The 23,624-nt window shown below is 32.9% G+C and overlaps 1 protein-coding gene across 2 annotated transcripts in view; it reads right to left on the bottom strand.

Moving 5' to 3' along the window:
• Lemd3 (LEM domain containing 3) overlaps window positions 1-23,624 on the bottom strand; it is a 65,571-nt gene that overhangs the window by 22,460 nt on the left and 19,487 nt on the right. For both annotated transcript variants that reach the window (XM_063255080.1, XM_063255079.1), the window contains exons 2-4: window positions 11,300-11,337; window positions 6,768-6,834; window positions 4,532-4,599 (exon numbers count right to left, since the gene is read on the bottom strand). In XM_063255080.1, the coding sequence (XP_063111150.1) occupies window positions 4,532-4,599; window positions 6,768-6,834; window positions 11,300-11,337 (173 nt within the window). The remainder of the gene's footprint in view (window positions 1-4,531; window positions 4,600-6,767; window positions 6,835-11,299; window positions 11,338-23,624) is intronic.

Below are 23,624 nucleotides of genomic sequence, written 5' to 3'. Positions count from 1 at the left end.
CATACCAACCTGCTTTGGACCAGCCAACTATAAATTGAAGCCTCTACATACTATGAGATACAAAAAACTTTTTAACTTTAGGGGTTGGATATTTTTTCTCAGCAACAAGAAAAGTAACTAGAACAGATTTTGGTAACAGGAGTGGGGTAACTGCTGTGACTATACCTGACTATGTGGACCTGGCTTATGGGAAGATTTTGTAAAAGTTTGGAGATGCTGGCTAAAGAAGCAGCCCTGGAATGCTGTAAGTCAAACTTGATGGGAGATTCTTGTTGGAGCTTAGAAGACCAGAATGCCGACAGAAATGTAGCATATAAAGGCCAAGCTCAGGAAGTTTCAGTAGGAACAAGGACCACAATGACTATTGGACTCCAAATCATGTGTATTATGCTTTGGTAGAAAACTTGGCTGCATTTTGTTCATGCTCAGAGACTTTGCTTGAACCTAAGATTAACCGCAATGTACTGATTAATCTTGTGGAAGGCATTCACGGTGGTGTTGAGGTGGTGGCATGGCTACTGTTGGGGGCTTTTAAGCCACATGGATGCTGAGAATCAGTAGTAAAGAGCCCAACAAACTCATATAAAACACTGTGAATTTTGCCAGAAAGGAAGCTCCAGTAAAGCTTCAGACTGCAAGGATACAGAAGAAAAGCTTGGTTGCTGAGAAAGAAGATGACAATAGAAAGAACGGTCTGAGGAATCACAATAACTAGCAGGACTCCATCCTTTGCAGCCTCAAAACTACAAAGGTGAAAGACTTTGTTTTGAGAAGCCTCAGTGCACCATGTTCCAGAATGGCGGCAGCCTACGGAATTTGCTCCTAGGGACTGGCTTGAAAATGCTCACTGATCCAGGAACTCAACTCCTACAGCCAAGAAAGAAGGAAGCCTAGATACTGCTGTAACTGGCAGCAGACCTTGGCACCATCCACATGGCATTGATTTTAGATCCACAAGAATACATGAGTTGTGTAGTCAGGAAGGTTCTATTCAGGTTGCAAAAGGTCTGGGAGGCCAAGCAGTGTGTCCCTTAGAGGGCAGTGTGGGAAGCTGTGACTGTGAAGCTGAAAGTGCACTCCAGAAGTCTGAAGAAGCCAGGAATGTCAATCATCTGAGGAAAACTGCAAGCAGGGAGCAGAACCAGTCCAAGAGAAAAGTCATGGGAGTTACAACCACTGGCAATGTCACAGACATGGAGCCACCCAAGCCCATCAGAGGTTACATGTTTCCACAGATTACTCCAAATGGTGGACACAAAACTACAGGACTAAATGTTTACCCGATACGAATTTCAGACTTGCATTTGTTCCATTCCTTTCTATCCCCTTCTCTGTACCTTTTAGAATGGAAATATCTATCCTGTGCTACTGCATATTGGAAGTATTTAACTTTCTTTCCATTTGTACAGAGGCTTGCAGATAAGAGTTTTAAATCTCAGAAGAGACTTTAAATTTGGACTTTCCAACAATGCTGAAACTGTTCGAACTATGACAGCTCTTGGGGATGGATTAAATGCCTTATGCATAAAAGGATGTATATACAACTTTGGGGCTTGTGTCTAAATGTTCCCCCTAAGTTGTACACAGCCACAGTTGGAGCTATTCAGAGATGGCTGTCTTTAGGGTGTGTGATGCTGTGATTAAGGAAGTGACATTGGCACTGATTTGTGGTATGATGCTAGGATTAAAAGTGTTCCATTGTGGGTGTGCATGCAATCCATCCTAAGGGTGTGTAGCCCAAATAGATTATAAGGGCCAGAAAAGGGGTGCTGTTACCACTTGCTGCTTCTTCACTACTTCGCTGCTTTGGTGCTTTTTGCCTGCCATGAACTGTTTCTCCTCTGCAATGTCCCTCTGCCATCCACCCTGCCTTAGAGCCAGCTGAGTATAAACTAAAACCTCTATAAACTATGAGATTCAATAAACCTCAACAAGAAAAGTAACTAAGACAGACCCTTATGCACAAAAATCAACTCAAATGGATTAAAGACTTAAATATAACACCTGAAAATATAAAACTAGAAAAAAATATGGGGGGAGGAGTGTCATGACACTGGTGTGAAGTGTGGATTTTTAGATATAGCATAAAAAGCACAAAGAACAAAAGCATAAGTAGATAAATGGAACTATAATAAATTAAGAAGTCTATGGCGACGAAATAAAGAATACTGTGCAAAAGAACCTATGGAATGAGAGAATAATGGCAAACCATATAGCTAATATTAATATATAATACTAACAAAATACATGACATTACACAATATCCCAATAACAAAATATAATTCCATTTTTTTAAATGAGCAAAAGGCTTGATCAGCTTTTTTCCAAATAAAGCATACAAATGTCAACAGATGGTACAAGCATATAAAGATGTATATAGTATATAGAAATGGCACATGAAAAGATGATCAGCAGTGAAATGGAAATCAAAACCACATGAGATACCAATTCACACCTGTAAAAGTATCTAAAAAAACAAAACAAAACAAAATAAAATACCCCAGAAAAGAACAAATGTTAAGAATATGGAGAAAACTGAAAGCCCTGTATAGTGTTGGTAGGAATGTAAACAGAGGCATTATGGAAAAAGTGTGTATAGGTTCCTCAAAAAAGAAAAGTACCAAATTACTTAACAATTCTACTTCTGGAAACTTATCCAAAAGAATTGGTGTAAGTATCTTGAAGACATATTTACATTCCTATGTTCATTAGGCAAGAAAATACCAAACTTACAAATCTACCAGCAGATGACAAAAATGTATGTGTGTATTTGTATACATAGTCCACCAAAAAACAATGTATATACACTTCAGGAAAAGAAAAACTAGCATGATATTTTTAAATAAATGGGTCCTCCTCAAATGAGGAACCCTAAAGGATGTGGTATATTACACAAAATCCACTGCACTGCTGGCCCTTAGAGAAGACACTGGAAATGCATGTACAGGAATCTCAATGACCAAGATTATCCAAACAGCAGTTTGCTGTTCTAATACATTTCTGGAAGCCAATGACCATCACGCTGAGCACCTCTTGTAAATGCAGAGGCCAAAGGTAACGTATTAATCTCATGATGTCTCAGTAAATTTAGCATTAAAATATTTAAACAAGTTTTTATTTTCCTGAAGAGGGCATACATTTTTTTTTGGCAGACTCTGTAAATATGACGGAACATTACTCAGTCTCAGTGCTACCATATAAGTAAGCTTTGATGACATTATGCTCAATGAAATAAGCCAGCCACAGAAGAAAAAATATTGCATGATTCTATTTATATGAGATATCTAACATTAGGCTGATAAAAACAAAAGTAGACTGGTGGTTACTAGAAGTTCGGGGAAAGGTAAATGGGAAGTTGGGATGCTGATGTAACAGATAAGTGTTTCAGTTATGAAAATGAAAAAATTCTAGAGATCTGATGTGCAACAGTGCATAGGTAACAATGCTACACCGTACATTCAAAAATGTAAGGTATACTTTATTAGTTTTTTATGATTACATTACATGACTTACACTAAATTCATGCCAGCCAACTCCTAAGAATTAACATTTTTATTTGCAAGTATTCAACAGTCTCAATGGAATTTTCTTTATGAAACTGCAGTAACATAGAGCTTTCTAGTAGTTTTCAAATTTTCCTTTCCTCTTTTTAGAAAACAGAATTACATTTGTCCATCTTCAATCCTGCAGTACATTTTATTCATCCAAAACTTCCCAAAGATTTTCTATAGCAGTTTAGAAGATTCATCGGTAAATTCCTTTCCTACTCTGAGATACAATAATCAATCTAGGAATAAGATTTAAAATAACTGGTTAGAAGCAGTGGTGCTGAGCCTTCAGCCATGTGCCAGAGTAGGCTGTCTGTATCGTTGAAAGCTGTAAAAGGTTCATCATCACTGGGTTAAGAGGCATAAATCTTTTCTGTTTCTTTTCTTTTCTTTTTTGTGGGGGCAGGAAGTATTGAAGATTGAACCCAAATGAGTTATACCCTAATCCTTTTAAAATTTTTTATTTTGAAATGGGGTCTTGCTAAGTCACTAAATTGCCCAAGCTAGGCTCAAACATGTAATCCTGTCTCAGTCTCCCAGAATGCTGGGATTACTGGCATGTACTGCCATCCCTGGTTCCATACTCATTTCTTATATGCTAATTACCTTCCTCAATTTCCCTCTTATCAGTTTATTTTTCTTCTTTTTCCTTTTTTTTGAGATCAGGGACTAGCCTCAAATTCTTGAGCTCTAGGTGATCCTCCTGCCTCAGCATCTGAAGTGGAACTACAGGCTTAACTCACCAATAGTTTTTTACCTTTTGAAAATAATGTATGTTCTCTCAAGACAGAATGTTATAAAGTAGACTAAAACAAAAAAAATGTTGGGCAATTTCACTTTCTCTTACCTACTTGCATATTCACATTATACCAAACAGCTGAACTTTTTTAACAAATTAAATGTATGATGCATGTTATACAAGTAGCAATGACTTATATAAATTTTAAGAATATAACTATTAAAATTCTAATTTCACTGCTTACTTTTAAATATGCAGCTGCTTCTTGAACAGAAAGTGTTCTTTCACTAGAACCGCCACATTCATGATCTCCTAGAAAAATTAGCAGATTATTTTGAATCAGTACAATGTTAAAATAGAAGAAAACTATAATTAATTCAAAATCTTTTACCAATTATATAAGTAATATTATACTGTTATAATCAGAAAGATGATAACCAATATTGTTTATATTTTCTATAGAAAATTCCAGTAATTAACATAAATAAACAACTATCCTTACAGAAATCTTTAAATCTTTAAATGCACTTTGATGTAGGTAGGAACACATTTTCTTTTCTTGTTTTCAAATTGTAAGCTTGTGCAGAAAAACCATGGCTCGGTAAATAAGAAGGCCTACTCTACATATGTATTATCCCTAAAGGCGGAAACAATCCAACTAATTTACTGTGCTAACTAACACAACGATTATTAAATTAAAGACAACTCCAAGTTTCAATTGTTTGAATTCATCACTGCACCAAAATATGTGCATTTTCATAATATAACCTAGATTATCTTTAACAAGAGGTGTGCATACCTGAAAAACTGTAACACAGACCAACAGGAAAACATAAAAGTTATACTTATGATTTAGTTTCTACAAAGGGATGTTATTACAAAAGTATGAAAATCTTTTCTTGTGACTATTTTAAGAAGAGAATTAAAAGTTTTTTCTTCAGACTACACATGGTTATAAGAGATAAAGCATCCTTATGTTCAATTTCAAGTTTTTCTGCCCTATTTCTTTCAAGCAGTTTTTAAAATGTTTAAACATATTAGAGTACAATAATTAAAGTAAAATCCTTGAAAATTTTTCTGTAATAAAAGAACCATGTTCTTATTTACCAAGTAGCCAGATTTTAATGTCAATAGTTATAAGGAAAGAAGAAGTACCTATTTGGTAAATAAGCCTTCAGGTTTTATAATGTATCCGCAGAGATTCAAATGCTACATATTTAGAGGTCACCAAATTACAGCCCAAGGCCAAATCTGTCCTGCTGCTTGATTTTATAAATTAAATTTAACTGGAATGCAACCAAATTAATTCACTTATTTAATATTTATGGTTTCTTTCATGCTGTAACAGCAGAACTGAGTAGCTCTGAGAGAGGCTATCTAGCCTGCAAAGCCTAAAATATTTAGTATGAGATCCTTTACAGAGAAAGTTTTCCAGCTCAAGGAATCTGTGCCTTTACATGGAATCCAGATTATACTATCTAGTGGCTCACAGACACAAAGCAATTATTACAGAGATAATCATAGATGCAGGTGTTAGCAATATCAAGATTTCCTAGCTAGACAATATATTTAACCTATTTCTAGGTACAAAGCATACCAAATAAATGTCATTAGCTTGCAATATATGAACATGACAACCAGTGAGCCAAAGAAAAGAAGTATTTATTGATGTACACAGAATTATAAGCCTAAAGTTGAATTAAGGACCCAAACTAAAAAATAAAAATAGGTGAGAGGTTGGGCAACTGTAAGAATCCTAGATAATGACATTCCATTACAGAAATTCCAGTTATCTACTAGGCTCCTACCAATAACTGTTTCCTCAAAAGGAACTGCTACATTAAAGTTTGAAAAACTGTGCTTTTATTTTTATGTAACTAATACGAAAATCTAAAGTCTTCTTTCAGATTATATGTAAAATAATAATACCTTGAAAATATTAAATGTTAACAGATACATTTATACTCAGCTTATAGATGCTAATATTGATACTAATTTATATCTAACAAATTATCCTAATTGCAAATGTGTTCATACTGAGAGTTTTCAAAGACTTACTTGGGGAATAATGCAGGAAAATTTAATTAATCTGAAGGAAATATTCTAAGGTCATATATTTATTTATTCTAAATAAGTGGTTTGGGTGGTTATAAAACCACCCAAAAAATTCTGTATTTTTATATTTAGTCCAAGATGGATTTCAGTTAATTCACTGCTTACTCAGTTCAACTGGTATTTTAAATTTTCAGGATTTCTGTAGTTTGACTTAAAACATATGTAACACAACATACATGTGACAGATAGGAAAAAGGTCTTCTAATGGAGATACATATACCTACATATACGTAAACACTCTATGCATAATAAAAATGTATATATTCTACAAACATAACAAAGTAGTGAGAAAGACTACTTCTACTGAACACATGCTACATCTACACAAAATAAGTTTTAGAAACTATGAATATTAAAATAATTACCTGCAAGTTGTGCCAATCGATCATGAAGTTTATATAATGTGCTCATCATAAGATTCCTCTCACTTTCCTAAAATTAAAAGATTATGATATATTCAATTTTAAGAAAATACGTATCAATAATTATTCTTCAAAAATAAAAACAGAAATGAATTTAAAATCACTGAGACTACACATCCTAAAATAAATCCCTAATGGCCACCATATTTTAAGAAACAATATAAACTTCTAAATTGTTATTTTAAATATTTTAATTGCTTGAGGATGCTTAAAAAACACTAAAATTAGTGCTAACCAAAAGGTCTCGTACACAATAAACTCCTGTAACACCAAAGAATGCTTCCAATCTCACTCTATACAATGCATTCTTATTTGTATTGTTCTTGAAAGTTTATCACTATTAATTTAATACATATTGTTACCTTAGAAGTAGTTGTTCAAGTTACAAAATCAAAGCATAAAAAATGAACGAGCAAACAATGACAGCACAAACTACTCTTTTTGATGAACTAGCAAAAACTTAGTAGTATGGTTATCTATCTTGAATGCTTAAATATACATATGGTTGTATGTGTATACCTACAAGTTGTTCTTTTGAGTACTTCCTTTCCCTTTCATTATTACAGTATCAATTGTATATTTTGGATCTTACTACTCTTTCAGTTTATTATTATTATTATTATTATTCATCTTTTACACTACAGAGACAATACGATTTGTAATAGCTAAATCTTGGAAACAACCAAAATGCTCATCAACTGCAGAATCGATGAAAAAGATGTATTTTATACAATGGAATATTACTCGGCCATAAAAAAGATGCTCTTGAGGCTGTTATAGGTAAATGGAGGCAACTTGAGACTACACTCATAAGTAAAATAAATCAGGCTCAAATTTGTAAATATTGTATTTTTCTCTAGTGAAAGATTATTTTAAAAATTGTTCTTCAAGGTTTCCTATACTTTGTTTTAATCTGATTCAACCACACAAAACTCAAGAGAATGAATGTACTTGGCACTCACTTCTGCTAGGCTCCCAGGAAGAGCCTGTTTAATCTTGTGAACGGCTAGAGTTCTACCTCTGCACTGGAGCAGTTGAAGAATACTATTAAGAAAAACACCTGAATGAACCACTAAAGTGAAGCAAACATTCAGTGAAGTTAAGAAATAGCAGTTAAGAAATATTCTGTCAGCAAAGTGAGAAACTCAGAGTAATATGACTTCTATTTGCAAGGACAAAATAAAATGAAGTGTTATACGATGGCTACAAAGTACACTGTAAATACAGAAGAAGATAAGAGAAGACCTCTTTGTGGAATACAGAATATTTGAGTTTCAGAGGTAGAACAGAACCAACATTTCAGCCAAAAGCAATAGCATGAGCAAAGGCATAGAGGCATGAAAGCATAATTCATATGTAACTTATGCCTCACTTAACTTAGCAAACTACTGAAAAAGCGGCTTGGAATTTTCCTCCAGAGAGCCCTGGATAACAAGACAAAGACAAAGACTTCATTTAGAAACTTTGAGGAGGAAAGTAAACCAAACTTGTACACAAGAGGAATGTATTTCTGATCAGAATGTGTAAGATGGCCCAGAAGCACAAATGATGGTGTAAAATGAATGGGATACTGTTGCAATGCTACCATGCCAAATAGCCTAAAACAATGATATTTCTAATTTAAAATTAACTGTAAATAAAACGTATCAATATAAGCCATGAGGAAGTTTAAGAGGACAAGGGGTAGCAGCTTTCATACTATCTGAAGAAATTCCTGATTCATGAAGGGTGGATTGTATCATTATTATTTTCCTTCTTCCTGAAATATCTAACAAACCAGAATTTTTAGATGCATACAAATTCAGGTAAGATACAAAAGGTTGGGAAAGTAACTCATATCTCTAATGACATAGCACTTCTTTCATTCATTTTTATGTTATATGTTCAAGAAAAGACAAGTTTACACACTATGGGTTTGCACGCTTTTGTTAATGCAGCTTTGATCACTGACACTGGAAGAACAACATTCATTAAAGGTTTCAAGATTCTATCAAACCAGTCTCTGCTTTTGAGTCATTTGGTTGACAGAGACAAAGCATACACTCCTTCGCTAACTACCTGCCTCCCAACTCTTATCATTTTTCTCCACCTCAAATCTAGCTCAACAAGATTTTTGAATCAAGCCAATCAATACTCTCTACGTTAGATTAAAATTCCAAACTGCAAGAATCAGACAGTGAAAAATAAAAATACAGACTGATGTTAAAGCTAAGTATGTGTGATACAAAAAACTAAAATAATTTTCTTTTTTAAATTTTATTTTAAAGAGGATAAAATTAAACATAACAAAACAGAACAAAACATCAGAAGAAAACAATGTAAGAGACACAGATTTCAAAGCAAGACAACAGATCTTCATTATCATATTGTCTCATTTTCTTCTAAATAATTGTCCACATCTTCACACACAATGAATTCATACAAAAAAAATAGTATTACATTAATCAGAACAGGATGAGGAAGATGTTTTAGGTCTATGAAATAATTTTCAATAAAAATTTTCAATCTAATAGAATGAAGAGTTCCAATGGTAACATAGCTTATTGACCTGATATAAAAACCAAGGTGAATCTGATTAAACTGTGCAATTAGAGCAGCTGAAAGTCTGCAGTGTGCTGCTTATCTGGAAAACAGACTAATTTCCATTTTGTTTTGTATGTCCTGATCATGTCTTACTCCCTTTTCAAAAACAAAACAAAATTTGAACATTTGGCATAAATCCTCTGTGATTGTTTTTAATGAAGACAAGAGACTTGAAAATAAACTCTTAATTCATAGATATTAACACTAGATTAGACAAACAGAAAAAATATCTAAGCAGACAGAACTGAATTTCCAACTGGATAAAACACATAGTACCACATTCTCATATAGAGAATTTAATACTCAAAAGCTCAAATATATTTTCAAAACCCTTTTTCTCCATTGGAAACTTATTCATATTGACTATCTAACACAAGAGTCTCAAGTGTCACCCAAATGTACAGCTAAATTATGATCTACATAAGGTCTTTACGATGTATGTTATTAACTATACAAATCCATTTTGAGAAATAGATTTTGCTTCAATTATCTTTTGAATCAGACACAATGAGCTAGCAGTAAATCTGAAAAGTATACAAATCAGTTTTTTTAAAGTTACTTTCTTACTGGCTTACAGTTTTATTACATGCATCTCCATTCTGACTGATTTTCAGACTGTCTACTAATTTTCAGCATGAAATACATCTTAATTACTGGTTTCTCTAATAGCCCTGCAAACCAAAGACCTATAAATAATACATATGACAAGCAGGTTTTCAACTAAACTTTCATTAAACAAAATTTCATAATTTAAACTAGCTACCTGCTAAATGTCTATGTTAGTAAAGGTCAAGGTTATTATTTACACATATTATTCTCAAAGAAAATACTTTATTCTTGGCATGAAAACAACTATGGGGTGACCCCACCAAATTTTCTCATACATTTCACCTTTAAATATTCCTCATTCGTCTCCTTAAGCAATTTTCTCTTCCAGGATGTCTTTATTTATATCAAATACTTTAGCTTCTCCCATGAGCAAAATTATAAAGATAGTCTTGTATTTTCAAAGTGAGTATAGTATACTAAATTTAAATTATGATGCTTTTCGAGACTCAGTACTACAACTGACAGTCAACTTTAAATAAGCATCAATACCAGATTATTGAACATAGTTATTTCAAAGTTCCACTCTTAAAATAATATTCTGTAGGGCTCAGCAGCACAAGTGCCTGCCTGGCAAGCAGGAGGCCCTGAGTTTGATCCCTGTTACCAAAATAATAATAATAATAATTGTGAATCTGATTACATTTTATTACACATCCTTCAGTACAATGCTTTCTACATTGTAGCTGTAGATCTATGTAGCTGTTAGTTCTTATAATAAAAAGTTAATAATTAACTGCGAATTACTAAATATAAACATGCTTAAATATTTCAATCTTCAAAGAGTCTAATGATGGTTAAGTGAAAAATATTTGTAAGTAAAACTGAGGTTAAAATGAATTATTACAGCATCTTATAAAAAGAAAGGAAATCTTAAACAGTAGTCCCAATATGCATCTTTTCTAAATCCTTAGCCTTCTTGTTGGTCAAATATGCATCTTAATACACAAAATATCCTAGAAGAAATGAAATAATGAGAAATAGGACAAAAATCTGTTAATGCATCCAATAACTTAGGAAAAGAGCCACACTTTAAGTGTAAGACTCGGATTCATGGATGATATGTCACTTAAATTTCACTTGACATCTGGCTTTGCATTAGTGATATAGTTCAGTTCTTAGGGAAAATCTGTATCAGACATAATTATACATTACAGCTAAGAAACAGAATAAAAACTATATTATTTCAGACTAAAAGAACCTTTAAAATTAGTTTCTTAGTTGATAGTCATATGAACACTTTTATAAAACATGACAAAATACCAGTATTACAATCTTTTACTTACTTGTACTTTTCCAAATGTTTCATCAAATGAGTTTTTTACTATCAAGGAAAAGAAAAAAAAAAAAAAAAAGAAAGAAAACTATTAGTGTCACTTAAGAACAAGAATTTACTCCTAAACAAGTCCTCTGAAATATCAGAATGTACTTTTCTAAACCAAGAGTACATATGTAAACAAAATGATGATAATAAAAGTTGAGGAAGTAACTTTTTAGACAATATATTAACCAATTCTAACATAATTTGTGGTTTTCTTCAGGACTATTCTCACAAGTGTTCTAGTGGCAGGCAATGAATTCAAGTCCCAGAACCACTGCTTATTAGCATTTTCTTCTTAAAGTAACATGGACTTATGCACTTTAAGTTTTAATTTCTCCTATAAAAGAGGTAACAATGATACCTACCTTATATAGTTGTCAAAATTAAATGAAATAATCCATTATTATTATTATTCCAGTTAAAGACTATTATGTTTCTGCCTTGCCTTCTCTTCAAAATACAAACTAAACAGTTAATTACTCAGCTACAAGATGCTTTAAAATGGAATAATTCACTTAGAAGTCTGGTTTCTAATGGTTAAAAAAAAATTCTTATTAATCTTTGTGAATATGGAATACCAGCAAGAAAAGAGCAAAATAGCTAAGAATTAGGCAACCTGAATTTCCAATGGAACATTCAATTATATAATACTTCTCATATAATCTTTTTACCCCACTGTCCCAAGAAAAACAAGACTGAACAGTATAACACTTCTCACGATTATTCGGACCCTATCATCTCTTTTAATATTATGTGCAAAAATATTCAAAGCTCTCAGAAACCTAAAACATATATTATATACATTATGTATTTACATAATTCAGGTCACAAACAAAACTAACTTGTCTTACCAAGTAGTTGACAGTGACCAGGTTTCCTTTCTGAGATGCTTTTCTATTTTTATTTGAGAAAACAGGAAGCCCCATAAGAAATCAGGAACTGCCTGATTCTAAGAAAGTTCATATGAGAGATCAGTTTAACAAGGTACAGCAAAAAACTGAAGAAAGAAAAATGTATGCTGTTATCATCCAAAGAGATTTTAATGAATTTTCAAACATTTCTTTACACAAGTTTTTAAATACTAGGGAAAATTTTTTTTGAAAGATAGAAAATCAAAGGTTCTCAGAAGAGTAAACAATATAGCTTAATAATTAAATGAAATGTTAAAAATCAGAACACACAGACTGAAAAGATAATTTTGAGTAACAGTAATTTTAATGTAAAACTTAAACAATTAGAAATAGAAATGCCAAACGTTCAGTATACAAACTAAAACATGCTATATCAATCTACATACAATAACCTGGCCAACCAATACAAAAAACAAGAATTTTATTTGTTGTTTATAAGACACAACATACAGTTCTAACCACAAGTTTTAAAGTGAGCAAGTAAAAGCCATGGTAACATTTTCATAATTTTACACAAAATTGTTTTTGTTAGGACTATGCAATAGAAAACTAGTTCTTCATGTATCTCTGGTTAAAGCATAACCATAAATTTTGGATGCTTTACCACCAAAAGATCTAGTATGAGTTTCTCACAACAGGGACCATGTATTATTTTATTCATGTTTGTACGACTAGAACCAAGGTGCTTGAAAAGTACTGGTTATACTATCTAGGCTAAATCTACCCTATTTTGTGTTAACATTAAAGCAAAAGTTAAATTCTACAGGAAGCTGAAAGAGTGTATGTCCTGAGCAACTGGAAAGGTAGAAGGATAACAAACAGTAACTTTGTTGAAAAACTACTTTGCCCTTTTTATCCTAGGTTCTGCAAGATACCTAGTAGGCTCAGACATCTAAAAGCACAAAATATCCAAAAGCCAAGAATATGTTTTCTGCTTATAAATATGTTGCTAGAAAATTTGTTCCCAATTGCCAGTGACATGTCACCTACCAGATTAACACTAGTAGAAGTAAAAGGCAGCCTTGGGCTTAAATTTCAATAAACTCCATCCAAAAGCAGCAACTCAACTAAAAGTCCTCAAATTTCTAAAAGAACTATGTTTATACACCTCATTTTGTTTTCCCTCAAATCATTTCAGTATTTCTACTTAAAATAAACCAATATATCTCATGTAAATTACCTAATCTTTAATGGAAACAACATAGTTATATTGCTACTCCTAATAACACTGTCCTTCAACTACACAAAAAAAATTGTTTCTCAAATGTAGTCTACAGCAAAATTTTGCAACTTCATTTATCATTGTCACTTTATTAGGGGGATGAAAGAGTCAATTATAGCTCTTATTACTTACCCTAAAGCAATGATAATGCCAAAATAGTACTTCAAAATTCACTTTTCTAACCCCTAAAGGCATAATCCTGAAGCCACTTTTTAACTTGCTGTCTTTGTTTCCAACATATACCTCCAACTTCTCATTAATGCTTTTTCTCAATTTCTCCTAGTTTGGCCATCTTCAATGTATTTTTTTTGTTCTAATTATTTCAACCCTCCAATGTACCAAGCTTATCTTTGTTTATTCCTGTGGTATTTTGACTTCTCTTTCCTTTAAACTACTCTAAAGACTAAAAATCAAATTCCTAAAATGTTTATTAGAGCCCTCAAAAATTTCCACTGATTTCTCATCACATATTGCCTCAAGGACTAATTCTTACCTTGTGATTCTTATAAGACACAGATTTATTCTCCTGTGAACTTTTTTCATCAATTTAAATAATTGGTTTTTTTTCAGTTTTATTGATCCATTCACCGAGTATACTTTCTTTTCTCTTAAACATCAAATTTTCAAACATTATGCATTCCTAAAAAAAACTTGAACACATATATAGGTTGATATACTTCAAAGTATCAGTTTATATTAACCAAATAATCTGATAATTCCTCAAAAAAACTTCATTTAAGGCTGGGCGTGGTGGCACATTCTTGTAATCCTAGCACTTGAGAGTCTAAAGCAAGAGGATCAAACACAAGCCAGGGTTACACAGTATGATTTCAAGGCCAGCCTAAACTACACAGCAAGACCCTATATCCAAAAAAAAAAAAAAAAAAATAGACTCCATTTTAAGTTACTCAGTACCAGTAATGGGAAGACATGTCTGTAGTGATCAAGTTGTTTTACAGCTCAGAAAAAAGTTAATTCCCATAACAAATATTTACTGACTACTTTGTGCTAGCCAATAGAAATCAGGAATTGCATAAAATAAAAACCTCTCTGCTTTCGTCAAACTTATGTGCTAGTGGGATCACAAAAGAAATGAACAAAATAATTTCAGAAATACACAGTAAGTGCTCTGGATATTTGATATGTGAGAGAAGCAATTTTAAATAAGATGGCCAGAGAAAGCTATATTAACCATTTAATAAAAACTTTCGGTGACAGAGGGAACAAGGCAAGCGCATATCTGAAGTTCAAAATTAACAGAGAACAGTGACGTATAAAAGCTGTAAAATGATAGTATTTATAGCATATTACTCCTAAAAATGGAAAAAAACTATTATAGCTGGACAGTATAGGAGAGAGCAAATCACAAGTAATGAAGTCGAACTGGTAAGTTTAAGGGAGTCGGCAGATACAGATTGTGTAGTGTCTTGAATACTTCCCTATTTTAATCTAAGGAAGAAATCTTCAAGAACTGGGAGCAGATGTTATCTGGCTTATGCTTTAAAGGACAAAAACATGTAATAAGAAGTGGCTCACTCTCTGGCTTAAGCCTAAGAATCCTAAGTATTTAGAGAATAAATGGCCTGTCACTCATAAACCTAGGAAAACAGGCAATAATATATTCAGGGTTCTTTTCTTAAGCTTTGTCTGAATCAACACAATCAGCATCAGTCTGTGGTTTTATTCTGTATATTTGGAATTTAAAGTACACAAAAATATTTTCCCAGGAAGACTCTAGGCTTTTAATCTTTCAGGCTCTAGAGTTTTAACTTTTCCTTCTCCCTCATTCTGTACTAAGGGTCCAGTTAGCAGATATGCTACACTAACGAAAAATTTATAACTAATGTACTTTCTCACAATCTTCCTGTTTTCAAAACCCCTATGTATTTACTCTTTAGTGTTTATAATAGTTAAATTATTAGTATAGTAGACAATAATAATTATACTATTTAATGATTTGGTGTTTATTTCCTCCCCTAACAAGAGTATTAAAAAAAAAAAAAAAAACTTCCTATTCAGCATCTTGCAGATATTTGATGCTAAGTATATGCTTTACAAATAAATAAAAGCTTGAAAGTGTACTGCACTTCCTAGAATAACAGCTGCATCAATGCCAGAAAGGTACTCTAGTCCTAATCACTGTACAACTCTCTCCTCTGAATAAAACAAAATTGCATTTATTGTGCTTTTAGGATGTGCCAGGAGTGATAACGCTGCCATGTACTCAAGAAGCAGCACGCCATTTCAATCTTACAACGCCACTATCTTAGGGCAGATATTATACCACTTTTGTGAACAGACAATGAGACATGATAAGGTTTGGTCGTTTCCTTGAGGTAAACATAGTTTAATAACCTGGGATTCAAAAGATGAGATTCAAGCATATCTGTCTAACTACAAAGACTACATTCTTCTCATTAGAAATAATGATAGAAAAGAAAATATTTGCTATATTTCCTCTAAGGAAAGCATTTTTTCTCTAGAACTTCCCATATCCCAAACATTAAGCTTTGATATCCTTATGATATAATAAATCAAACATGACGAAAATGTGGATAAGGGAAAACACTCTGTTGAAAAATATACTCTTAGATGAGGAAAAATTTCTCTTCACAAAAGTCCTCTAAATGCAGTCTAATGAAAATATACCAAAATATAAAGTGTTCCATGACTACCATGGGCAAAATTAATCATTCCTCTCTGCTTTAACAGCTCACAGAATAGCTTTCAAACTTACCACATAGAATCAGCTTCAATTTTTTTCTGATTTACTACCATACTATATCTAAATATTGTCTTTCAGCTTCATCTTGAAATGTAAGATATTCACAAACATATCAAGGGTCTACTGTGTACTAGTCATTATGCTACTTTGACAATATTTTTAAAAAACAATGAGTAAATATGAACTCTGTCCACAAGAAATTCAATCTGGAGGGCAACTCTACAGACATGGGCTTTCATAGGCAGCCTCTTATAATTCTAAAACCCTAGGACCTTAACACTAGGTTTTAATCTTTGGAAAATTCAAGTCATCATGGCAGTTACATTAAGCTGCCTGAATGATCCATTACCTCTCTGGATTGCATGTTCTTGTAAACAGACATTCAAAGTCTCAAATCCTATCTCTAGCGCTAATGGCTTGAACGCACTAATTACAGATGAAGAAGGTAGGGAGAGCGGTGATGGGGTGAGAGGGAATATTACCAGCAGCTGTAGAACAGTGCACCTGTGTGGCACTTTTGCATTTCACCATCAGCCAGACTGATCTAAAAATGTACAGGACGAAAACTAGAGCATTTTTTTTTTTTTTGCAACACATCATTTTGCTCATTTGCTCTCTGAGAGTTCTCAACCTGTTTCACAAATTTCTTAAATTGATTCTTAAATTGATGTTCATTCTATAAGAAGTTTGCTTAATAAATACCTACCAAATCAGACAAAAATTATCTGTAGTTTATGTGAAACTTGCCTAGAGTAAGCACTTGTACTACTCTTGTTCTCTTGTTCTGTTTAACTGCAATTCTATCTACCTATCTATGCAGATAATGGAAGTAAAAATCTAATAGGGATAATGAGTGAATGAGAAAGTAAGAAGAGTAGTAACTCAAAGGCTTCTCCATTTCTGAAATCCTATCGGGCTTCTAATATTTACCTCCCTCTTTTAAGGCAAGCAGTAAGTCCATGCTGCTTCCAAATAAGCTATCTTTTAAAAATAACAAAATGCACACTAATTTGTAAAATTAAAAAGACTTTACTATTGTGGATATCAAATAATAAGAATTCAAAGTAAACTGAAAACAATGTATCTAAGAAAGTAAAAATTTAAAAGACTCAAATTTGTAAAATACTTCTTTGGTTAGTTCTTACTCTTTATCTCTAAAGGGGATAAAGAATATTATGGCCTCTTTCAATTTCACAATCATTCGAAAGATCCTATTTGTTCACTACAAAAACGGAAAATTTCTCACATACCTATGTCTAAAATTATTTAATTTTATTCAAGCACTAATTTCACATCATAATTATATTCCAAGTTTGAGATCTCCAACAAAACTTAGGAATGACTTCTGGCCACAAGCTGCTTAACAAATACTTATGGAGTATTTTCTTTTGTTTTTGTCTTTTTTTGAGACAGGCTCTTACTAGCAGTTCTGCCTAGCCTTGAAATCACTTTGTATTCCAGGCTGGCCTTGAACTCCCAAATCCTGAGATTACATCCATAAACTACCCCGCCCAGCTTATTATTTTCTATACTCCATGATCTGCAAAATGCTGCTTTCTTGATAGTGGAGGCAGAGATAAATGAGAAGGTATGAGATAAAACGTGATTAATATCACTCAAACTAATACATGATAAAGACAATACAAAAGCAGAACAAGGATCAAGAAAGTTTTAGAGGTAAAAGTAAACATTCCATATCTGTAAGGATTTTAGTTACACAGCTATACACTTCTGTCAACACTCATCTGATACAAGAAGTGATCAAAATATACAGTGCTTAAATTTTTTAAAATTATGATAAAAGACACATTGCCATTAACCTCTCTCAATATCCCTTCCTTCACTTTGAACACACTTGTCCCATTGTTCTTGCCACTCTGAAATAATTCTGGAACCTCCTTTTTGTAAGTTTCTTTACAAAGTGTGATCAAAACTACAGTGTCAGTCAAAAGAAAAGGCAGACTCATAAAAACATTAAGGTATGTCTTCATCCACTTCATCACTGGATTTGGCATTATGTGACTCCTGACTCTTCCCAAAGTCAAAATGACCTTGAAAGGTAAATATAGTATTTTAATTGATTTAAGACACAGAAGCAGCCATCACAGTGCAACTGAAGACACACAAAAGAGGACTTCCAGAACTGCTTCAAACACTGACAAGAATGATAGGAAAAGTGAGAGAAATATTCTCTAGCGGATCCATACCAATGTGTCTTGTACTGTGATAAATTTTCGTTAAAAATGTATTCACTATTTTTCAATTATACATAATTAGGTTTGGGTATCTCTCACTATATAAAAATATTACTCCCAAAAGACTTACTCTACTTAATATGCATGGCATATATAAGGATAAAATTCCTTCCTTGTCAACTTGCTTTTAGATGATGGATAAAAACAGTGAAGATATGATCCATTAATAAAGCAAGTTCAGAAAATATCAACAGTGGAATCTAATAATGGTTGACAGCACAACTCTTTCAATTTCTCTTTGAAAATTTTCATAATAAAATGTTAGCAGATAGAAATATAAATGCATAAAAATATTACACATACACCACAACACAAATGTTTGTTGGTAGTTGTAGATTTCTATCAGAGATCTGGTTTTCAATGTGGCATTCAATAAGTTTTGAAGTTGATACTCTGTCACCCAACAGTAAGTAAAAAAGTTGAACAAAACTGGAAAAATTAATTCTTCTTAGATCCATGTGAGGTTACAGGGTAAACTGATACCCATAAAATTGGAAACACCAACAGGCAAGTACAGAGAATCATTATTTATCTGAACAGAAACACACAAGTAGCTACTTCTGAGGGACCTAGTATCAGTTCACAGAAGATTGAACTATAACTCACAAACTGCTAATGGTTCAGTATAGACGTTTTTGGCATATAAATACTCCAATGAGATGAAGTCACAGCAAGGCCCCACACTTTTGGGAGTTTTACCTCAAGGAGCATTAACAGATACATTAAATGTTAGAGAAAACTCCCATGTATGTAAATGGGGAAGAGGGAGGATAGAGTAATTTTTAAAATTGCCAATGAATTTGATTCTTAGAATCTGTAATCAGGAGAAACTATTCAACCACAGCCTAATCTGCTGATTTTATCAGTGTTAGAAGATGGGAAATACTTAATTTCAGCCCACTCCTTCTATCTTGTCTGACTTAGAGAGGGAACAAAGTTCAAAATTCAGATAGAAAAATTCTCCAAACACTGAGACATAATCATGAATCATAAAATGTCTCCCATCCCTAAACAGAATTTACTAGGTTTAATTATGGCAATTCCTTTAACCAAGTTCATCATTTCTGGCTATCAAGAAAAGAATTACAAAACACACTAAAAGGTGGAAAAACATTTGAAGAGATAGCAAACATCAAAGCCAGATTTATAGGAGGGACAGGGTAATTATTAGATGAAAAACTGGAAATAACTATGATTAATAGTTGGTAGACAATGGGCAGGAATAAATGGGCAAAAGGCAGGCATGATGGCACTCTCCTGTAATCCCAGCACTTGAGAGGCTGAGGCAAAAGAATTGTTTGCAAGAGATCAGCCTGGGCTACAAAGTGAGACCAACAACCTAAACAGCATAGTGAGATTCTGCATCCAAAAAAAAAGGGATAGTGTAAGCTAAAAAATATGGAATCTAAATAAGAACCAAAAAGAAATGTTAGCGATAAAACACTATCAAAAATAAAGAATACATTTCATGAGTTTATTAGTAAACTAAACACAGATAAGAAAACAATATCTGGGCTTGGGAAATCTTCAGAAAACTTATGAAACTGAAAAGGAGGAAAATGCCTAAAAAAAAAAAAAAAGTATCTAAGAACTGCTGGACAACATCTTCGTATTTTCAATGCCGAGAAGAAAGGTAGTATAAAAAGAATTCAAATAAAAACAAAGCAGTTAGTCTACTACAATTATGAAGCTTTATTTCACTATATTGCTCAAGATCCAAAAGTCTGATTTACCACTATTTCAGTACTTTCAATAGATCTCTTCTTGAAAGCTGTTTTTGTACACATGCCAATTAAAAAATTATGCTACTGCATGGTGACAAGTGAATGGAAAAATAAAAGCAACACAAGCCACAAGGGTTAGATATAATCCTATAAATAATACCAAGCATCTGTGCAACAGCTAATTTGGCACTGAGAAAAATTTATGCTAATGAAATACTGTAATTAAACATGATGACAGCTCACTGTTTTAAGAAATTTTATACAACTGTTATACACTAGAGACTGACTATAATACTTCCTTAAGGTTTGCATCACAAGATTATAAGTAAAACTGTATTATATCAAGGTCTGTCCTAAAAGAATACTGTTAAATGAGAATTTGGAGACTTAAAGGAGACCTAGGATACAGCCTATCTGTAGTGTAATGCCATAAAGCAACATGAATTTCCCATAAAATTAAATACAATAGGCCTTCTACTCAATAAATGAAATAGTTTGAATGTGTCTCCAGAGTTCATGTTTTAGAAATTTAATCCCCAATATAACTGTACTTATTAGGTTATAGAACTTTTGTCTTTATGATTGAAGTAATGTTATGACCTGGGGAGTGGATTATTACCACAAAGGTGAATCTGTTATAAAAGTAAATGGACTTTCTTTTGCTCTCTTTTATGTGTGCTCTCTTGGTCTGCTACCTTTAGCCATCGAATGATGCAACAAAAAGGTCCTCCAGAGGCAGGCCCCCCAAACCTGGCCTTTTTCAGGATGGTTAAGAAAAAATCACTTTATAAATTAATCCAACTATTCCATTATAGGAATACAAAACAGAATAAGACAGTAACACTCTAAACTACAGCACATATGTTCAACATTCTAAATGATTATCGCCAAATTAGTTTTATGTAGTATAAAGAGGTGAACAGATACAGAAAAGTAAGTGGTAGTTTATGTTCTATAATCAACTAGAGGTAAGCAGAACCGTTCAGATGAAAATAGAAAAAGGCATAATGAGTGGCAAACTGCTAGCACTCATGCCACAGCAGGCTGTTTATTATCACTGAAAACTTTAAAAGGTTTGCCATTCCTGGCACAAAGCAGAAAGGTTAAAATATGGCCAAAATAAACACATGAACTAAATTTGAAGGTAAAAAAATCCCATCATTGACTTTAAGAGATATCTGCTTAAAATTTAAGTTATATCCATCTTGACTTTAATTCTGGAACAAAGTAGATACACATGAAAAGTCACTTAAGAAAAAGACACTGCAGTGTGTCATTTGGTCAAAATAAAAACCACTCGATAAAAAAATTCAAGCAATTAGAACATATGGCAAACTAGGTTAACAGAGACTTTTTGTTTGTTTGTTTTAACATATGTAAACTTGGGAGTAAAAATCAGGCTTTCACATAAATACATGGACAGAATTAAAGAATTACATCGAATTCTCATCTAACATCTACTTTTAAATTCTACTTGTAATACAGTAGGAATACATATGAACAAATACTAACAGTGAGACATGCAATTCCTTACAACCACTTTATGTGGCCATTACATTCAACAGCTTAGATAAGTGATGGTGAACCATAATGTATGAGTGCCCAAACTGAAACACCAAACCCATTTATTCATTGCAAAGTGCAAACAATGCAATAAAACTTGAATACTTTTAGTATTTAGTTTTAGTTCAGAAAAAACTCACAGATTATTATCTTTTGTCTTAAAAGAAAAACACTCTAACAGAGCTTTCAAATACAAACAGCTTTTTATTTGAAAGGTAAAAGTTTTGCATTTGGTATGCTTTTGTGCAGTTCTCTGATGCTCAGCCGCTGGGATAATGCTGGAGCAACCTGACTCTGGGACTTACAGAGAGGGGTCTGAGTGCCCACTGCAGCAGCACATTCTACAGGTTTGCCCCACTGGCTGAGTACATGTACCTTGAAATGACAGGTACAACTACTGTTAAAATAAGTAAGGAAATTACTGGTCTGTCATCTCTGTAAGCAGAACTCCAACTTAAAAAAACCAAACTCAATTCAATGTAAACAGGAAAATAAAACTTAAATTTAACTAATCACAAGCTGTCAACTATTCTCTCACTAGTATCCTTCCACACTAAATACATTTTGTCTTACTTCAATCCTTAGAAGCTCAATGTCTACGATGCTGTCTGGTGAAGCTGTAGAACACTCTGAATCTCTTCTGGTTATAAGTCAACTGTTAAAAAAAACTGTTCAATTTATTGTCAGAAGTTGTTTTGTTTTTCAACCCTATGTTACTTCTTCAGTTATTCTGTTTCCATACAGCTTTTACAGTGTATTTTACACATTGAGTATGCTTTTAATGTTTAAAGATACTTAACAGTCCTTAATGTCTAATTAGATATTAAAATCTACTCTTACACAGAAGAGACAGCTGACCTTTTGAAAGACAATATAGCAGCCGCCAAATCTAAGGAAACTTTTTCAACGGCATTTTTTAAAAAACACATTTGATTTCTGTTTTATAGGTCTGACTTCCAAAACCTAGTAATACAAACCTAGAGCTTGTATGAGGAAGGAAATCATAAAAAAAAAAAAAAAAGACTGAAATTAATGAAATGGAGACCAAACACACACACACACACACACACACACACACACACACACACACACACACACACGGCTGGGAGTGTACTTCTGTAATCCCAGTACTTGGGAGGCAGAGGCAGAAGAATGACCCTGGCTGTATAATGAGCAGCCTGAACTATAATATAGGGAGACCTTGTCTCAACGAAAACAAAAAGAAACAAAAGGAAAGAAAAGCAAAGAATCAATGACTTAATGAGCTTACGCAAAAAAGAATAGACAAACCGTTGGCAGATCTTACCAAAAAGAAAAGACATGAATTAATGTAGTTAGAAATAAAAAAGATTAAAAAAAAAACAAAGAAAGATGACACTTCATTGGACACTACTGAAATCCAGAAAATTATTAGCCACTATTTCACAAACATACATGCCAAGTAACTGGAGAATTCAGAAAAAATAAAAAGACTCCTAGACACTTATGAATTGCCAAAACTGAACCAAGAAAACTTAAAATTGTTGAAAAGTCCATGACTTAATTGGATTCACGGTCAAATTCTATAAGCACTTCAGGGATGATCTAACATCAATACTCCTATAACTTTTTAATGAAATTGAGAGGGAAGGAGTACTTCCAAAATCATTCTCAGAAGCATTATCTTGATCCCCAAACTAAATAAGAATCCAACCAAAAATACAACTACAGGTCAATCTGCCTAATAAACATAGGTGCAAAAATGCTTCACAAGATACTACACAGAATGCAACAAATTATCAAAAAGATCATACATCATGAGAAAGAAGATTCATCCCAAGCATGCAAGGAGGGTTCAACACATAAAAATCAATAAATACATTCACTACATAAACAGAAAATTAGATGATC

Source organism: Cavia porcellus, unplaced genomic scaffold (genome assembly GCF_034190915.1).
Source record: "Cavia porcellus strain 051 isolate PalLab524CR breed Dunkin Hartley unplaced genomic scaffold, mCavPor4.1 scaffold_8, whole genome shotgun sequence".
Taxonomy (NCBI): Eukaryota; Metazoa; Chordata; class Mammalia; order Rodentia; family Caviidae; genus Cavia; species Cavia porcellus.
The sequence above is the reverse complement of the archived record's forward strand: the minus strand, read 5'-3'. Positions and strand labels throughout refer to the sequence as shown.